Consider the following 19362-nt stretch of genomic DNA (forward strand, 5'->3'; position numbering starts at 1 on the left):
TTAGATCAGTTAGACTATAGTTTTTGTTTTTGATATAATGAATATGATAAAATTAACTGTATATTATATTATGCATAAAAAGAGCAAATGCATGTAAATAAATAAGATAATCATATAAAAAAAATCATATGATTAATGAATACAAGATGAGTCGAGTTTGAGTTTAAAAACCTACTCACGAGCAAAACTTGACAAACTATTCATAAGATGAACTCGAGCTTTAAACATAAAACGAACTAAGCTCAGGCTCGTTTGCATCATCACTAGCCACGGGAAAACTCATTAAAATCTATTCAAATTTATTGAGTCTGAGCACCAAAATTTCAACTTCATTGAACAAAATGAATCAAGAATTTCACACAAAAGTCTCTAAAACAAAATAAATGCAAACTTATATTTACAATAACCAGACCTTAACCCAAGAATAAAAGAATAATAATAATAATAATAATAATAATAATAATAATAATCTCCTAAACCTCCACATTCACTCACTCACTGAAGGTCCAGCACCACCATCATCACCCGAACTCGTGGCGGTTTCCGGTCTAATCTCCTCCAACTGCTGAAGAACCAACTGAACCTCGGGCCTAGCCGACGGTGACGGGTCAACACAATGCAAGGCTAGTTTCAAAGTGTTCAACAACTCATCACCAATTGTAGAAGCATCTTTCATTAATTCAAGATCAAAAACTTCGTTAGTCCACTCCTCTTTCACAATCGAAGCAACCCATTGCGGTAAATCCACACCGTTCATCCCCTCGCCAGGTGACTTCCCGGTTAAAAGTTCTAATACTATTACACCCAAACTGTAGACGTCGGTTTTGGTGTTGGCTTTTTTGAGCTTGGAAAGCTCGGGGTCCCTGTATCCCAGGGCCCCGGCTGTTGCAATCACGTTTGAGTTTGCAGCAGCTGTCATGAGCCGTGACAAGCCGAAATCAGCAATTTTTGGGTTTATGTTTTCATCGAGCAATACGTTGCTTGATGTTAGGTTTCCGTGGATTATGTTGTGATGGGTGTGGAGGCTAAGTAACATTCCTTTCGCTATTTGCATTCGCGTTGGCCAATCGACAGGTGTTTCGGGTCCTCGAGCTGCATTTAAGCAGACAATAAGTATATGATTAGACAACAAGAATAGCTAATGTTGCATTTAAATGTTGTTTGTTTAATATATAAACTAACTGATCTTTTGGCATTTTCTTAACTATATTGACAATTTGCAACATAAAGTTAAATTAATATGACAAAGCACTAAAAAGTTAGAATAACATGAGAAGGTGTAAACACAAAATGTTACAAAAAAATGGTTGTTAAATTTGTTCCTTCTTGAAAGCTATAATATTTTCTAAAAAGTGACCACCACTCTACAATAAAAAGTTACAAAAAGAATACTATTTCTTGTAGACAAATATAACTTATGATTTTTTTTTCTTAACATTTGAAAACTAGCATTTTCTCAAGTTTTAAACAAAAATTTAAAAAGTACAGCGACAAAAAACTGTTTTTTTTTAAAGTTCGGTTATGATGATATGTTACACATGTTATACCTTTCAAGTTACAATACAAGTGTGACATAAGATCCGATTTCAATTCCCATTTACTTGTTTCTGAATGCCCGAGTTCAACAATCAATTATCAATTATGACCGTTCTCGGGCATTCGAGATTCCTTAACTTTCAAATTACACATATTATAAAAAATTCCTTTAATAGTCCAATAATGATTAAAGAACATATGCTTACCATGAAGAAAAGTAGCAAGGCTTCCTCTAGGCATGTAATCAAAAACAAGAAGTTTCTCCCCTTTTGGCCCTAAATAATAAGCCCTCATTGCCAACAAATTAGGATGCTTAATTTTCCCAAGCAAATTCACTTCAACTTCAAACTCCCTTTGGTTTTTAGTTATCTTTTCCCTTAATCTTTTAACCTCCACTTGATCACCATCTTCCAATGTTGCCTTATAAACTGTCCCATAAGTACTCTTTCCCATTATCTCAGCAGTTGCAGACAACAAATCATCTGCTGTAAACCCCATTGTCCCCTCAAAATGCACAAGCTTCCCACCTGCCTCCCTAGCCCCCTCGGCCGTTTTAGCTTGTGGGGCCGCTGCAGCCCCTTTTTCTGCAGCGGCCCCACCCCCACCCCCTTCTGTATCTTTTCGCGCGCCCCCTCCTTTTTTTTTAACAAGCAACATAAAAGTATGCAACATATTAATAATAAGAGCGCGATCACCGCCCCCGCCACGATTAGGATGATCACTTTTGTGCTTATCTTGTTGCCTCGGTTTTGTCGTGGCGGTGGGGCAGTGGAGGGCGGGTGCGATGGGGGGCACGCGGTGGCGGGGCTGTATCCGCAAAGATCAAGATTCCCGATAAACGCGGACGAATCGAATTTCGACGAAAGATTCGGTGGGACCGGGCCCGAAAGGTTGTTGTAGGACACATTAAAAGATGAAAGATTCAATTTGTCACCAATGAATAATGGGATTTCACCAGTGAGATTGTAGTGAGCCAAATTCATTGACTTTAACAAAGTCAAATTTTGAAAACTTGTGGGAATTGTACCATTAATAAAATTATAAGAAAAATCAATACTTTTAAGCTTTGAAAGCCCACCAAATTCAACTGGAATATTCCCACTAATCCTATTATTACCAACTGAAAACTCTTCAAGATCAGTCAACTTGGTCAACGAAACCGGAAGTGGGCCATAGAAGAAATTATGGTCAAAAGTCAACGATTGAAACAAGGGTTTGACTCCATCCCCCTTACTCCCCCAAGAATCCGGAATAAACCCGGAAAAATTATTATTACTTAAAGCGAGAAAAATAATCGAATTCGACCCCACAATCGAATCCGGGATCGAACCCAACAACGAATTAGAACTCAAATTAACCCGAAAAAGCTTCGGGCAGTTCGCTAGGGGTGCGGGTATCTCACCCACTAACTTATTATTACTCAAGTCTAGCACTTGAAGAGATGGACACGATCCCAATGTAGGTGGGACTGTGCCTATAAACTTATTATTAAATAACTGAAGACCTCTAAGGTTGGGTAACAACCCGAGTTCTTTGGGAATTGAACCCCCAATTGCATTGTCATGAAGACTGAGTTTTCTCAGCGCTTGAAGTTGACCTATTTTTGTTGTAAGTTGTCCACGTAATCCACGCCAGGGGAGCTGGATTACGATAACTTGTCCCTGGGCGCATTTGATGCCTTGCCAACCCCCAGAGCACGCGCCATAGCCGCTATCGTTCCATGATTTTAAGAACCCGTTGGGGTCGATAAGCGCTTGTTTGAAGGATTGGAGGGCTTGGAAGTCGGATTCGGTGACGATTATGCCGTCCCAGGATTGCGGTGTGGCGCGGGTGGTGAGGTGGATTAGTGTTGTTAGGAGGATGGTGATGATTAAGGTGGAATTAGGAGTCTTGAATTTGGACTCCATTGGGTGTTAATTAAGTTGAGGAAGTGAAGTGGAAGATGATATACAGTGAGATGATTAATAGTGTTAGGAAGAAGGTTTTGTAGTGATGATCAGTGGCGGACCCAGGATTTTTTGCCAATGGGGTCCCATATTTTCGGTGTTCAAATTTTTCGGGTCGGTCGTTGTTCAGGTCGGGTCGAGGCGAAGAACATAATAAAAAACAATATCATAATAAAACTTTCTTTTCAATCATCACTACCTGAACGGGTCAAAATGGGTCGGGTTGACACATAAACACTTTGTTTTCCCTTTCTTAAACATTTTTGAGATAGAACCTAGATCCACCCTTTCATAAGCATGTGTTGAAAACCATTAACTTAAACTAGTGAAAAATAAAACTGATATTTTAAAGTGTTTGAATGTTTCTAAAGAAAACCATGCATAAAGTTGAAAACAATGATATGTATTTTAGAGGTGTTTGAATGTTTCCAAAGTTATCATTGCAACATTAGCAATCAAATGATTGATTAACACTAAAAATTAACACAAAAAACCAAAAACTGAGCCTTGTAAGACTTGAACCCATGACCTTTCAAAGATAAAACAAGGGACTTTCCACCAGACCACATCAACATTAATAGTATGGGTTCCAAGTATTAAATCTTATGGGGTCCTCAAAAAATTTAATATACCGCTTCTAATAAATTTTTAAAAAACATTGGTGTCTCGGGACCCCGATCCACACTATGTGGGTCCGCCCCTGGTGATGGTGGTGTTGAGTTTGCAGGTGGTGCACGTGATTGTAACGCTCTTTGGCCAAATATGAATTGTTAATAATTCAGTTATGAATGGTTTATTATTATATTTATTATTTCATGAAGTTGAAGATTATGTTTATTTTTTTTACATTTTTTTGTTGGAAGTATTATTTCTTTTGTTTTAGTTGAAAGATAAATTATTTGCTTTAATTATGAAAAATAGAATTACATGCTAAGTAAAAAATAAATAAAATTTATAGAAGTTGAAAAATAAGAAAAATTATAGATGTATGTTTAAGGGTTTTTTTTTACCGAAACGCACAAACTATTTATTTATTTTTCTTATGTATTGTAACGAACTTATGTTTTTTTAATATATTTTAAAGAATAAAACGCACGAACAAACTTAGCATATCCATTTATTTTTGTGTATTCTCACTGGCGAGGCCTCATGGTGTTTTTACCTTTGTTTGTATACTAAACATAAAAATCGAATATTGAATACTAACACTTAGGATGTATGATCATAGTGAATTCATTATATGTTTAGATTCAACCTACAAATATACATGAAAAATAAATTAGGTATGTGAAAAATAGATATTAAATAATAAAATGGCATTAACTGATGAAAAAAATTGTTAAGCATGTCATGTTTGTAATCTCAACACATTTCTAATTATGTGCATAATCTATATATGTGAAAAATAGATTATAAAAAGTTCACTTATAAATTTCAATATATTTTCAATTGTACACAAACATATGTTAAAATACATGAAATAATATAAACCATGTTATTACTGTAAAAAACTCGTTTAATGACTATTAATATTTAACTTAAAAACCGAATAAAAATATTATGTTCTTTTTTCACCAATATTCGGATTAATAAAAATGATTTATTATTATTATTTTTTTTGTAATAATGAAATGGAAAACACAGAAAGTGGCATTTTTTGGGTGAGAGAGAATATGTCAGAGGCTCCCCCTCTCTCACATGCCCCTGAGTCTAACGGCTAGTTTTTCATGTTTTATTATTTATTATTTTTAAATCAATTAAATGCAACGGCCACCGACGCCCTCTCTCAACGGTTGACTTTCATCACCAATAGAGAGAGAAATTATTTTGCATGGATATTAAAAAAAGTTACTAATTAGTTTAATTTCATTCATTATAAGGCATTTTGGCTCTTCTTCAGTTATAGCTTCTTTAAAAATTATAAGCTAACAAAATAGTTCACATAATTTTGTTCCCATAAATAGATATTTTGTATATTTTTTTAACGACGATGATACCCCTTATAAAATATACTCCCGAAATCCTCATAATGACGTTTTATGGAACTTGAATCTGCACCATTTCGATGAAAAGAAACATCTAACGCCACTAGGATTAGAGGCAATCGACTTATATTTTTGTGTTTTAATTAGATATTTTGAAGTGATTATAAAAAACTTCTTATTCTGAATTCCATAGCCAGCGAAGGAACAAGACTTTCTAATCCACATTATCTTCTATGTCAAGAATAGACACATGTAGTGCTTGTTAAATATAATATGAGTAAAAAGGTATTGAATTATACGTGCTTAAGTAATAATTATATCTTTTTACTAAATAGTGGTTCTACAAAAATTTATACTGAAAATTGATTTTTTGTAAACAAATAATAAATATGGTTTTATATAAATATGTGTGTTATATGCAATTTAGAATACACAACTCTAGTTTTTATATAAATTTAAAAACTTAATATAAAACTATTAAGCCAGTAACTCATTTAAAGGATTCGTTGGCCGCTAAAAAAAATATAAAGCTATTAAAATTTTTAAAAGAAAGGCTATTTGTTTTTGGGGGGGGGGGGGGTGGTTAAAAAAGTTAATATAAAGCAATTAAATTTAAAAAAAAAATTATTGGGGGAAATGAATTGGAAAAATGGAGGCATGATGTAATAAAATGACGATAATACCCATAAAACCTTTTTGGGATTTGATGCAATGAGCATCTAGGCTTGTGTGCTTGACTCCTGATAGGCTTTTCTTTTATACGAGGTATCTTTGACTCCTAAACTTTGACCCTCATCACGACTCACAATCAAATTTCTTATTGGGTCATACTATGAACATCCAACACCACTTAATACATCTTTTATAAATTATACGGGAACCTATACGTTTCGTATAAGACTATACAGAGATATATGAAACCCTATACGCACCGTATAGTCTTATACAAAACGTATTAGTTAGTTTTTTTTTTAACAAAAAGGGATGGATGTGCATAGAATTCCCCTTCTTTTAATCTTTCTCTTAATTTTTTTTTGTTTTTTCTGTTCAACTAATTACATATGTTTTGGTTGGACTCCCTTGCTTTAATTGTGTTACTTTTTTTTTGATAAAGTGAAATCTTAGAAAACTTATTATTATTTTTGAAAGGCAGGACACTTACTATTAACTTGTGTTTGTATAAATACATTCTTATTTGTTTAAATCTTCACACAAGATAACTCGCATTTCACATGTTTTTAAGCTTAAACAAAATACTTAACGTGTTCATGATGATGGCACATTCTTTTCACTAATACACACTTTTTTTTGTGTCATACATTTGTCTACGTATGAAGAACTAATACACGCTACCTAGCTAGCGTAAAATTACTTATTGAAGAACTAATTTTTTATCACGTATGAAGAAGTGTGGAATTCATTATAATTACTTTGTATGTAAAGTCTAAAATATAATATAAGTAATTACGGTCTTTAAAATATGTATGTCCGGATAAAAAATCAATCTTGTTATTCATGCCTCAAATTCAAAATTTGTTGCCTTGACTATGACTTTATTCATATTTATTTTTTTTTCTTAGATCAAGCACATTTAACTGTAATCGTATTTAAGTTAAATTGTTATTTATTTATTAGAAAACATCATAAACCGGTTCATAGTAAGCTTGAAAACGTAACGAAAGAATTATAAATTAATTTTTTTCAAACACGTGTCATTTTAATTAAAAGTTATAAAAACTGCTACTAGCATCATCGATGCTAAACTAGGAGGCAAATTACAATGAGATATTGGATTACAAGCTAAATTTCAGATACAAACCAAGAAACTGAATCCCATGTAGCCTAGCTCACCCTATTTTAACCCAATATAAACGTTCATCTTGTTATCTTTCCAAGACTCCAACTGAATATTTTGACTCGTTTCTAAATAGTCGGCCGTTTCTCTCTACTTACAAATGCCACAAACCCACAAGGATGATAGGAAGATCTACTCCAGCGCCTTTTCCAAAGAATCAAGTTATTAAAACTGTTAAGAAATCTCTCGCACTTGTACTATCGTGCTGACTGTCATCCCTAGGGCATGACACCAGTCATATACACATGCCCAAACTTGCTTCGGGAATGGAATATATATTAAGCAAGTGATAATCCATGGACTATATATCAAGATCGAGTAACCAAGCTACATACCCTGGTGAATCAATTAAGACATCTCGCTTAGTCATGTAATTATTATTATTTTTTCTTAACAAGATTCTATTCAAATGTTGATCTCTACCTGAAACAATTTACTTAAATTTAGTTATTACGTGTTTGTATTTTCTTTAAACTTTTGAATCCTTAGTGACAAGAAATTCATCAATAATTAGTATTTGATGGAAATCCTTATATGGACCACTTACCATTATAGCCTCATTTACTTGTGGTTGACAGGTTTCAACGTTTCAACTTTCAACAACCAAACCCAACTAACTTTTCTTCAATTTACTATAGATAGGGTGATTTGACACATTTTTTTAACGGTCTACAAACTGAGAATTGTTTAGGAATTCTGTGCGGAGTGACTCAATGACAAAGTCACCGTCAGCCGGCCCAACCCAGTTGTACGGAGCCTTTAATTAGCACCTCCAGTTAACTCCAGTTCCGAGAAAAACCCATCGCCTGAAGGCCCACTATTGGTAAAACCTGAAAGCCCTTACAATCAAGCTGGAGATCACAAATATATCAGTCTTCCGTCATTGAGTCACAACCCCTTCCAAAGTGTTGGTTGTGGGGAATATTGAACCTGGTCCCTATTAAGAAACACTAACTTCCTATCACTACGCCACATTGAAAAGGATAATAAAAACTTTATTTGTAACAAGTATTTCGTCAGAATCATGCAAGATCATGGTTGACGTGTCATATAATATGGTAATCAGATTATTAATAAAGACAAAATTAAATAAGTTGATGCAAATATCCTTAAATGTCTTCAAAAATAAAAGATTAAATGTCTCATACATGCCAATGTTTTAGGGGAAATTCTCAAAATGACCCTATTTTAATTTGGAAATATATTTCATTTTTGTCCCCTCAAACTTAATAGTTTTAAAAATGTCCATCTCTAACTTATCTTTAATCATGTGTTAGAAAATCTAACATGTCTTTGACGACATGTTAGCATAGCACGTCGTCAAAGACGCGTTAGATTTCCTAACACATGGTAAAAGATGAGTTGAAGGGGTAATTTTTGGAATTAATGAGTTTGAGGGACAAAAATAGAATTTAACTTTGGAATTTATTAACTTCTCCTAACATGTCTATTGGCCCTCTTCATTCATTCTTGTGATTGTCTGCCTACCTACCGGCTACCGGGAAAATAACAATGCCGCTGAACAGTGAACACGTGCTTAGTGAACAGATAATTAAAGGGAGCGGACACAAATATCATAACGAGTGCGCTACAGTACACATATCACATATGCATACATGGAGATAATAAAACACTAGATTACTGATTTCAAATTAACAAGTTAGATTGTCAATTTTCACAATAACGTAACACATCATTAACAAATATCATATTTTATATTAACACGCCATATTGATAGTTTACTTATCATATATCATAACAACACATCACACTATTACATAGTTCAAATTAACAGTTCATTGTTATCAGATTGCAGACAGATTAGAAGTTAGAAGATTCAAATGTATGGAAATACCCCATATTTGTCCAGATAACAGTTACAATAATATTAGTAATCAGAGCGGACAAAGAGTTGTAGACCCTAAGTGCCATATGTGTGAATGTGGTATTGTGGTGTTGGTATACACTCACCATCCACCAGATACAGAAATAATCCTAGGACCGACCCATACGCGTATGAACAAAAGCCCAGTTCGCTAAGAGCATACCATGAACATTTATTAAAGGAAACCAAATTTTAATAATACCAACTATCACCTATTGACCGATGATAATCTATACTTATAATTCAATCAGTGAAAATCCTAGCTTTCACTTTTGTTGCCTAGAGCAACCCCACTAACATAATTATCACTTTTTTATTAAAAGCTTGAGTGATTTAGCTCGAGTTTGCTGTATCAGTGTACATATATGTGTCCGAGCTGAATTCGAGCTATGAGTCGAGTAACTCATATGTTAGCTTATATATTCAATTGACTCCCTAGGTTGGATACTTGAACAAATGCTAAATGCAAAAATAGTTAAATTGTTATTTGATACTTTAAAAATAACAGATACAAAATTTTCAAAACTTATATAAATTAACCGGCTCCTTAACTGGGAAACGGTAAAATACGAGCTAAGTTTCAGCTCAACTGCAATACTCAGTTGAGTTGACTCAGCTCGTATTATTCAAGCCCGAGCTATTCTTAGCTCGGTTCGAACAAGCTCTAACATTGTCCCTCCCAGATGAGAAAGTGCCCAAATTGGCAAATTACACATATATTAACAAACATTCGGCTTCAATCACACTCATGACTGCCGTCAAACGCGCCGCATAGCGGGCGGAGGAGTAGTGGTGACCGCAGCCGAGGCAGCGGTCCCAATAATATACGAAAGGATCTCATTATGCAAGGGTTGTTGATTATCCACAAACACCTCTTGTGGAACCCTAAAAGCCCCATGCACACACGTGATCACCAATCCAACGATAACAGAAGAGATTAATAACGATCCCAAGCCGGTTAAGAACACGATCATAATCGTCGAAATGATTAATATCCCAAGGATTTCTCGGTCGGAGAAGGTGCGGTCGAATAGGACCGCGGGTTGGTCGGGCGGGCGGTAAAGGTATAAATAGAGCCATGCGGCGAGGAGGGAAATGAGGAAGAAGAGGGAGAATGGGTGGGAGAGGAGGGATAAGACGGCGACGACTGCGATAATGGCTGCGTAGTTGATTCGGAAGTAGGATACGTTTTTCCTGACGCGGGAGGTGGCTTCGGAGATGGTTTCGGGGCGTTGGAAGGTGGAGCGGTCCACGATTTCGAACCAAGGGCGGCGTTGGGCGAACGAGTGGCGGAGGGAGGCGGAGAGGCGGGAGAAGAGGGGGCGGAGGTCGGGGTTGGGTGGTGGGGTGGGATGGGGGGGTTAATAGGTGGGAGCGTGGGTTGGTGATGGTGGTGGTTGGTGGGACCGTTGGGTGGGTTGGTGGGACCATTGGGTGGTGGTGGGGTGGCGGGATGAGGAGGCGGTTGTTTTGTGGTGTACCGTTGGCATGGCGGGTGGTGGTGGTGGTGAAAGAGTGGAGGTGGTTAACTGATTTTGGAGGGAGGTGAGACGGTAAAAAAGCAGTTATTTTCGTTATCAGTTTATGTTTTTCACCTTATGTTTTGGTTTGGTGTACACTATTACCTCCTTTCTTTCTTTGAATTTTATCATTAGTAGCTAAAGATGATTAGACCATAGTTAAAAGAATTAGGATTGCTCACGAGCAGAGCCGAATCGACGTAAGGCTTGCTAGTTGCTTGGCTCGTTTATAATCAAATCGAACGGCTGAAAATCAAACCGAGTGAAAATCAAAACGAGCCAAAATTGAATCGAGCATTTTTCGAGCATTATTTATATCTTTTACACTCTAAAAATTTCAATAAGAAACAAGTTTGAAGGTTATGAGGCGGTTTGGATGGCCAAAAAGAATGATAATTGATGACTTTAATTAATCCTCATAAGTTAGATAAATATTCATGTAGATTGATATAAGTTTGGATATAGTATTTAAAAGAAAAAATCTTTTAGGCTATTACACTGGTAAAAAGCTTCGTTTTTTAAAGTGTAAATAATACGTAATTTTTTTCATGGATCGTACCGAATTGAATAATAGTTAGTACTTAGTAGTATACTCGATCTCTTGTAACACAAAATATGATGAATGGATTCTTGTTTCCTTTACCTTTTTACATTACAAAAACATCGTTTATTTGAAAATTTAAGGCATGTGCAAAGTTTAAGCTTGAATCATGATAATCTTAGGAACGTATTAGTTCTAAAATGAAATCTTCATATTTATTTATTATTACCCCACTGCCTAGTCTTATAATGTCATCTCATCCATCCTTATAGTGTATATTATTTCGTTAGGAAAAGGTAAGTAAATGGTACGGTTGTAAGAATGTGAGAGTATAATTATACATACACATTTATTTTAGTGTCATGATCAACTTGTAGATTTTGTCAAAACTCTATTGTATTCCTATTATTTAGAGGTGTAAAAAAAACTGGTTTTAGGCAAACCGAACCGAACCGGTTTGGGTTTAAAACCAGTTTCACCCAAACAGGTTTTCAAACTGACCCAAACCGTCATCAGGACCGGTTCCCCTTAAAATCCACCAAACCGGTTTGAGAAAAACTGGTTAAAACCGGTTTATAAACCGAACTGAACAGACGTGACCAGGCCGCCTATCTTGCTTCTAAACCGATTTATAAACCGAACCGGTTTAAGTCAAACGGTTTTGATCAGCCGTTGACCAAACCGATTCGGTTTATAAACCGGTTCGGTTTGCGTTTAAAACCGGTATTGTACACCTCTAGTCTCTACTTATGTTTGAGAGAATCTACCATTTTACATTTCGATTTTAACAATTTGAGAACGACTTTATCCCAGAGACCCAGACCAACCCAACCCAACCAGCCCAATCAAGTGATCGTTTCTAATTCTCATAATATATTCCAATCTAGGTCCATGAGGCCCATGACTCAATAGAATATATTGTACACAAAAACTTCTAGAGCAAAGATGACAAACATTTTAGGATCCGAAGTTAATTCAGAAATCAATAATTTCATTGAGGAATCTCATGATAAGTAACTATAAGATAAATTTTAATTGTCTTGTCAACATGAAGAACATTGTGTTAACATGTCTCATGTAACTTATAACTTGTTAAAACATGTTGGTAGAATTGTCCAAGACATCATAATCCCACATGTAGTAACCTGCTAATACTGTAGCATCTGTTTAATAACACAAACGTATGTATGATGCTAAAAATTGTTGATTTACAATATATGAGATAGTTTAGGATAATTACAAACTAAAGCTTATATAAATTTACAACGACCTACCTTTATCACTCATCAATAGTAAATGGATGTACAAGTTTTTTATTATGGTCCATGCCCACAATTATCATTTATTGAATATTCGATGAATTGCGTTTCCGGGATAATAGAAGATGAAGTCATGGTCTTCTCAATGAGTGTAAGGTGATATAACATCATATGTTACCTTCTCGAATGTGTCCTCTATCTGAATGGTACTCTGGTCCTCCTTCAGAAAGCATTGGACGATTGTTCAAGATCACAATCTGGTAAAAACATAAATATATGATTAGTAATTAGTAATCCACATTTAATAGCAAACTTTAAAATATGCCTGTCCTAACGTCCTTAAACATTTAATTATGTTTGAGCAATACTGTTATATGTGATTTATACACGATTTGATATCACGTATCCTAGTGATTCATCGATCATACAACACGTATGCATATTCAAAGTTGATACATATTCAATTGCGTGACACATGCACTTACTCTTTTATCAACGAGTACAATGGTTGATATACAAGTAAAAGTATCTACTTGACATATGTTCGCATAGGTTATGGCTATACACGTGCGAACCCTCTAAAATGAACATAGATGCACATCACATTGAAAAACTCCAAATGTTCTAAAAGGCGATTCAAACCCGATCCATTTTTTTCTGATTCGGTTGACTAACCAACCAATCTTATTGATTTAATATGGGGCTATCAAAACATAATTAACAATTTAACGGTACCAACATAATTTTCCTCTTAGATCACACATTCTAGGGGTGTTTACGATACGGTTTTGACGGTTTTTGGCTCAAACCGTGAACCAAACCGTTTGTAATGGTTATGTAATCGAAAACCGAAACTGAAGCGTTGAAAAATAAAATCGAACCAAACCGAACCGTTACCCACGGTTTGGTTCCAGTTTGGTTTCATGGTTTAATTTTGCCTTGTTAAAGTGCTAGTATAAAAATTTTGCTATAAAACTTATTGACTGGTGAAAAGAACACTATTTGCTGCAAAACTATAATCACAGTTCTAGTTTATATTCTTATCATAATCACAATTCCAATAGCGCACTAGTACAAAATATTGAATTTATCTCACAACTATAAAAGGCAATTTCTCAAATCTTTAAAGATCATTCAGATCAACAAAATAATTAGCAATTAAATTTGATTATTAATCACGCACTTCAATCAACTCAAGGCTGCCATTAAGTAAGTATTTAAGCATTAAATAGTCAACAAACAAATAAAATATAAAATTAAACGGTTAAATCGATGGGTCATGGGTGAAAGGAATGGAGTTAAAAAATAAAGGATGTGCTGCCATGAGTGGAATATATTGGCCAACGCTCATTAAATATTTAAATTAGCTTGTTAGCCCATTTAACATCAATTAACCCGGTAGGTCGGTTACTTAGCTCAGTTTGCCAAATTACATAACTTAGAGCATTCTCAGCCCATTCCTTTAAAATAATGTAAGGAGAATTTGTAAATTATATGGTATGGTTATGAGTGGTTGTGAGTAGAGGAGAGAGAAAATGTTATAGGTGAAAGTTAAAATTAAGAATTCTCTATTCATACCCTATAATTTTTTAATATTTTTGAAAAGTGAATGTGAGTGAAGGAAAGATAAAATATAATGATAAAGGTATAAAAATTATTATTTAATTAAACAGGAGAGAGAAAAAATAATAATTTGTAGTGTAATTATATGATATATATGAATATAGGGTTGGGAATGCTCTTATACCTAATACAAAACATCTAAAATGCTTTACGTTCTGGTTTTTGATATAAACTGTAAACCAAACCGTTTATTACGGTTTGAAACTTTTAAAACCAACCGACCGAAAGGTATAAACAAAAATCGACCACAAACCTAAACTGATGAAAAAAAATGTACTGATTTTGATTTGTTAGGGTAAATCTAATCTAATTTAATCCCAAACCGCAGCAAGAACACCAAAATTATAAGACGAGTGAGGTGGGTGAAGAAACTGATGAAACAGGGCGGACATCACGAAGACACTACTTCACCATATCTTCAACTATAAAACCTAATTCATTAACCACCTTCTTCATTTCCACTCCATTCATTCATGGATTCTGCAACTGTTTTCCGCTCTTTCAACTGTAAGTTGCCTCTCTAATTCAATCACGTGATCCTTTACAGATCTGTTTTAAATAGTTGCATCAGCGTGTTTTATTTTATTCATTACAGATCGAGCGTACGTACTGATTCATTAATAGATGCTTGTTATGATTTTGTACTGATTCAGCTGCATTTGTTACGTATGCGTTGATTTGATGATTTACCTACAAAGCTTAGGCATTGTTATGTTTTAGGGTTTAAGTAATTTGTAACTGTGTGTTTTATTTGATTCCTTACGGATTGAGTTAGATGCTATATCATATCATATGTGTTTTGTACTGATTGAGTTGTATACGGTACAAGTTGACGTGTTCTGATGGTGAAAGCGTGTAGGTTTGATCTTATGTTGATGATCTAGCTAAAAAAATTGGGCAATCGTTATGTCACTTATGTGTTAGGGTCTAAGTTACTTGTAGTTGTGTGTGTCTGTTTACTGTGTTCTATTTGATTCCTTACGAATTGAGCTAGTTTTTGTTATCATGTGTTTTTTGTGCTGATTGAGCTATATTTGTTACAAATTGACGTGTTCTGATAGTGAAAGTATATAGGTTTGACCTTCTCTCGATGATTTAGCTAAAAAAAATTGGGCAATCGTTATGCCACTTATGTGTTAGGGTCTCAGTTACTTGTAGTTGTGCGTGCCTGTTTACGCACAGTGTGTTTTATTTGATTCCTTATGGGAGCTAGTTTTTGTTATCATGTGTTTCTTGTGCTGATTGAGCTATATTTGTTACAAATTTACGTGTTCTGATAGTGAAAGTGTGTAGGTGTGATCTTCTCTCGATGATTTAGCTAAAAACACAGGCATCCTTATGTGTTAGGGTTTAAGTGATTTGTAACTGTGTCTGTTAAGCATCGCGTGTTTCATTTGATTCTTAGAGATCTATTTAGTGGTTATCATATATAGTTGTACCAATTGAGCTATATTTGGTACAAATTAATGTGGTATGGTAGTGAAAATGTGTAGGTTTGATCGATTATGCAAGTTTGTAGTTCTGGTTATCTGCCAGTATTGTTCTTTTCTCGATGATTTAGCTTAAACACTTAGGCATTGTTGTGTGATAAGGTTTAAATAATTTGTAAATGTGTGCGTCTGTTTAAGCATAGTGTGTTTTGTTTGATTCCTTACAGAGCTATATGGCTGTTATCATATGTTTTTGAAGCAATTGACTAATTGAGCTATATTTGGTACAGATTGACGTGTTCTGTTACTACTGTAATCTGTCGATGATTTAGCTAAAAGTTAGGCATCCTTATGTGTTAGGGTTCGAATAGTTTGCAAGTGTATGTGATTCTAAATTTATAGATGATCAGATTGAATGAAATATCAGAGCATAAGTTAATGTATGGGTGTTTTTAGCCATCTCTTTTATTGCAGGGCCTGTACAGTTCACCATTTTTATTTTTCTACCAAAGAGTTTTCTGAAAGATATGTATTTACTTTTGTTTTTGTGGAACTGAAATGATATGTAATCTTATGATTGCAGATTCTGTGGGCACTGTCTCACCTTTGCGTTCTGCATGTGAGAGAGTTGGCGTGGTATCTATGCATAATGCATCATTCGGTTGTGACCTTATTTCTTCTCAGAGAAAACGTGCAGGGGCTCTTGTGGCATGTGCAAAGTCTGATGTTGCTGTTGTTGAAAAGTCAAATGGTGAGTGTTTTCTTTTTTCAGTCAAGCATCAACTTCTATAGTGTATATTAATCATCATTGTTTGAACAACATGAAAAAAGAACTTGTTTCTTGATCTGATTTTGTTAATAGTAAACTACCCCTTATCTTTAATCCTACGATACTACTATAGGATTTTATGCTGACACTAGCTAGATCGAAGTTAATGCATGATTACAGAGACATGACATCAGACAATAATAATTTGATTCACATGACATTAGGTTATAATTCGTTCACTTTTGATCATTGGTAATTTCATTAATTTTTTTTCCTTTTGACTATAAATAAAGATGTATCCCATGATTGGGAGGAAATTCATTTTCCAAAGTAAAATATAACATCAGTAAAATTATGGGAATTTATTTTCTAGTAATTATGTGATTTACTCTTCTGCAACAATAGAGATTGTGTTATACTAGTTCCCTGCATCAAATGCTTTGTTAGATGAATGTAAAAGTATTTAGTTTTTACCTTGATACTAATGATCGTCGCTTGTGGCATTTCTATTTTAAGGATCCATGGACAAAAAAACTTCAACAGGTGCAACTTTTCCTAATGGCTTTGAGGTCTGTGTCTTCAAACATACCACTAGTCCACTATATATATGCGTATGTGTTTGTGTTTGTGTGTGTGTGTATTAATATTACTGACATTCCCACCATTTATTTTCAGGAACTTGTCCTTGGTGTCTGTGATGAGACACAGATCGCTGAGCTGAAAATGAAGGTAAGTAAGCTCATATATCATCAACTAAACATTTTAACTTATTAAAATTGAGGTTAAATATGAAAACTAATTTTATTTTATATAGATTGGTGGATTTGAAATGCATCTGAAGAGAAACATTAAATCAGCAGAAGCATTCATCCCTATTGCTTCCCCTACGGAAGCACCACCAATTCCCAGCAAACCAATGACCGAATCTGCCCCTGCTACCCCACCATCACCACCAACCTCCCAAAAAGTAACCCCGTTTACAAATATTGCCGTTGAAAAGTCAAAGAAGCTAGCAGCACTAGAAGCTTCTGGAGCTACTGGTTATGTTCTAGTCTCGTGTCCAACAGTATAATATTGCATACCTTATATTTTCTTTACACAAAAGCTTTACAGGTTCGTGTTTCATCATCTTATTTTTTTTGTATTTATTATTAGGTTGGAACATTCCGGAACGGCAGGACACTCAAGGGGAAGAAGCAGCCTGCTCTCATTAAAGAGGTAGATAATACATGTGAGCTTGTTTTTGTCAAGGAGACCTGTTTTGCTGGACCCATATTTGTTTTGTAGTTACTTCAAGTAGGTACAAAATGGGTTCTGATTGAAACAAATACTTTTTGTTACGGGCATGGTGTAGCCGAGCTCAAGCTCAACTAGGCTCAAGCTCAGCTCATTTAACTTGCAGAGAGCTGGAGCTCGGCTCATTTTGAGCTCTATTTCTTGTTAAGACAATTGAATCAAAAGAACAAAATACAGCACCGATTTTTAGGATAACTCCTGAACTTTTTTTTTCCTATTAATTCAAAGGAAGGAATTGGTACATATTGCAAACTAATTCTACAAACTATTTGTAGGAAAAACAAATACTTTCTAACTGCAAGAAAAGTAACGGCTGCAACAATCAAGGGCCTTGCTTAATTCTTGCCAAGACATGACCAGTTGACTTTGACTGGTTATGGGTTGGGTTGACCCCTAGTTATGGGTTGGGTTGACCCGAAATATTCTTCGTATTGGCGTGCCAAATACGATTACCAAAAATATTGTTTCAGTAACAATATATTTTTTTGTATCTGTTTTCTAAGAGTATCAAATAACAAGTTAACAATAACTTTTGTATTGAATAAAAAATTAAAAAAACAATATATTTTTTTGATTAAAATAAAATGACATGGGAGGTTTTACACATTACAAATATACTTAAGTGGATTCAGATCATTTGGGCCTTCAAAGATGAAACTTGACCCAAGCGACCCGCTGATAAGTCAATGTTTTTGCATTAACAGGGTGTTGTTATTAAGGAAGGACAAACTATATGCTATTTGGACCAGTTTGGCACTGAACTACCAGTCAAGGTGAGAATTTCAGAGTTAAAACAATAATAATTTCAATAATACAAAAATAGTAATAGTAGTAGTAGTGATAATAATATTAATAATAATAATAATAATTATTGTTATCATCTGATGATATATTTTGTGAATATCATTATTATGCAGTCGGATGCAGCTGGAGAAGTCATAAAGATCCTCTTCAATGATGGAGGTATGATATTCGCTCCAGTTTTTTTGGTTGTAGAACCAATAATCACAGATAAAAAAATTCAATATTTATTTATGTTTTGTTAATTAAAATTTGTGAATTACAGAGGCAGTCGGGTATGGGGATCCCCTTATTGCAGTGGCACCTTCCTTTCACGATATCAAGTAAAATAACACCGAGTCACCTTTTGGGGTCCTAAGGCTTGTGGTTTGCTTCTGATTTTAAATCTTTTGTATTCTTAACGTTTTTATTATTTTGCCAATTTTGTATTGAACATAACTTTCGATCTGCAACAAAAAACAAAACAGATCGTGAATTTCGTCGACTAGAAAGCTTATAATCTGTAATTGTCATGTGGCAGCCACACGATGATATGTTATGAACTTATGATAATTTGTTGTGCAGGTCAGGCTGCACTTATCATTATAACTTATTAAATTATACGAGTTCTTTGTGTTACAGTCATATATTGGATTTTGTCTTTTAACTATTAGAATTACGCCAATGGTACCAATTATTTGGTACTTCATAACAATATTAGTCCTTAATGTCGTGAAATCTGGTCATGTGTCCTGGATACGAGGGTAAACTTGTCTTTTTTGCGTCCCACCCATTATCAGAAGATCATGGATATTAATCATTTTCAGGGGCGTGCATGCTTATAGAGTTATAGAGTAACAAATCGCTGATTAGCTAAGAGTCTCACACCTACTTTTGTCGCTACTAGACGTTTTCCTATCAGTAGCGGGGAGAAAAA

The 19362-nt window shown here is 34.7% G+C and overlaps 1 protein-coding gene and 2 pseudogenes across 2 annotated transcripts; 1 reads left to right on the plus strand and 2 right to left on the minus strand.

The window, feature by feature from the left end:
• Window positions 1-449: 449 nt before the first annotated feature.
• Window positions 450-3464, minus strand: LOC143556401 (putative leucine-rich repeat receptor-like protein kinase IMK3; annotated as a pseudogene). Its single transcript, XR_013139373.1, has 2 exons — window positions 1743-3464; window positions 450-1092 (listed from the first exon to the last, which is right to left on the minus strand). The product of XR_013139373.1 is annotated as a putative leucine-rich repeat receptor-like protein kinase IMK3 (transcript).
• A 6501-nt stretch (window positions 3465-9965) lies between these two features.
• On the minus strand, window positions 9966-10559 carry LOC143556414 (PRA1 family protein B3 pseudogene; annotated as a pseudogene).
• Window positions 10560-14605: 4046 nt separating this feature from the next.
• LOC143556407 (uncharacterized) lies at window positions 14606-19034 on the plus strand. The gene is made up of 9 exons (XM_077045734.1): window positions 14606-14657; window positions 16164-16331; window positions 16866-16918; window positions 17025-17078; window positions 17164-17415; window positions 17505-17567; window positions 18350-18418; window positions 18563-18608; window positions 18712-19034. Exons 1-9 carry the CDS (start codon window positions 14624-14626, stop codon window positions 18771-18773), a joined length of 801 nt encoding a protein of 266 aa, XP_076901849.1. The 5' UTR covers window positions 14606-14623; the 3' UTR covers window positions 18774-19034.
• Window positions 19035-19362: the final 328 nt, after the last annotated feature.

Source organism: Bidens hawaiensis, unplaced genomic scaffold, assembly GCF_021521415.1.
Source record: "Bidens hawaiensis isolate Kalapana, Puna unplaced genomic scaffold, B.hawaiensis_p1.1 tig00018570_1, whole genome shotgun sequence".
NCBI classification, from domain to species: Eukaryota; Viridiplantae; Streptophyta; class Magnoliopsida; order Asterales; family Asteraceae; genus Bidens; species Bidens hawaiensis.

Excerpts from the sequence above, each read along its gene's own strand:
- LOC143556407 (XM_077045734.1), top strand. The coding sequence starts at position 14,624 with ATGGATTCTGCAACTGTTTTCCGCTCTTTCAACT. Across the intron at positions 17,079-17,163 it reads TCGCTGAGCTGAAAATGAAG|ATTGGTGGATTTGAAATGCA; the intron begins GTAAGTAAGCTC and ends TATTTTATATAG. Across the intron at positions 17,416-17,504 it reads TTCTAGTCTCGTGTCCAACA|GTTGGAACATTCCGGAACGG; the intron begins GTATAATATTGC and ends ATTTATTATTAG.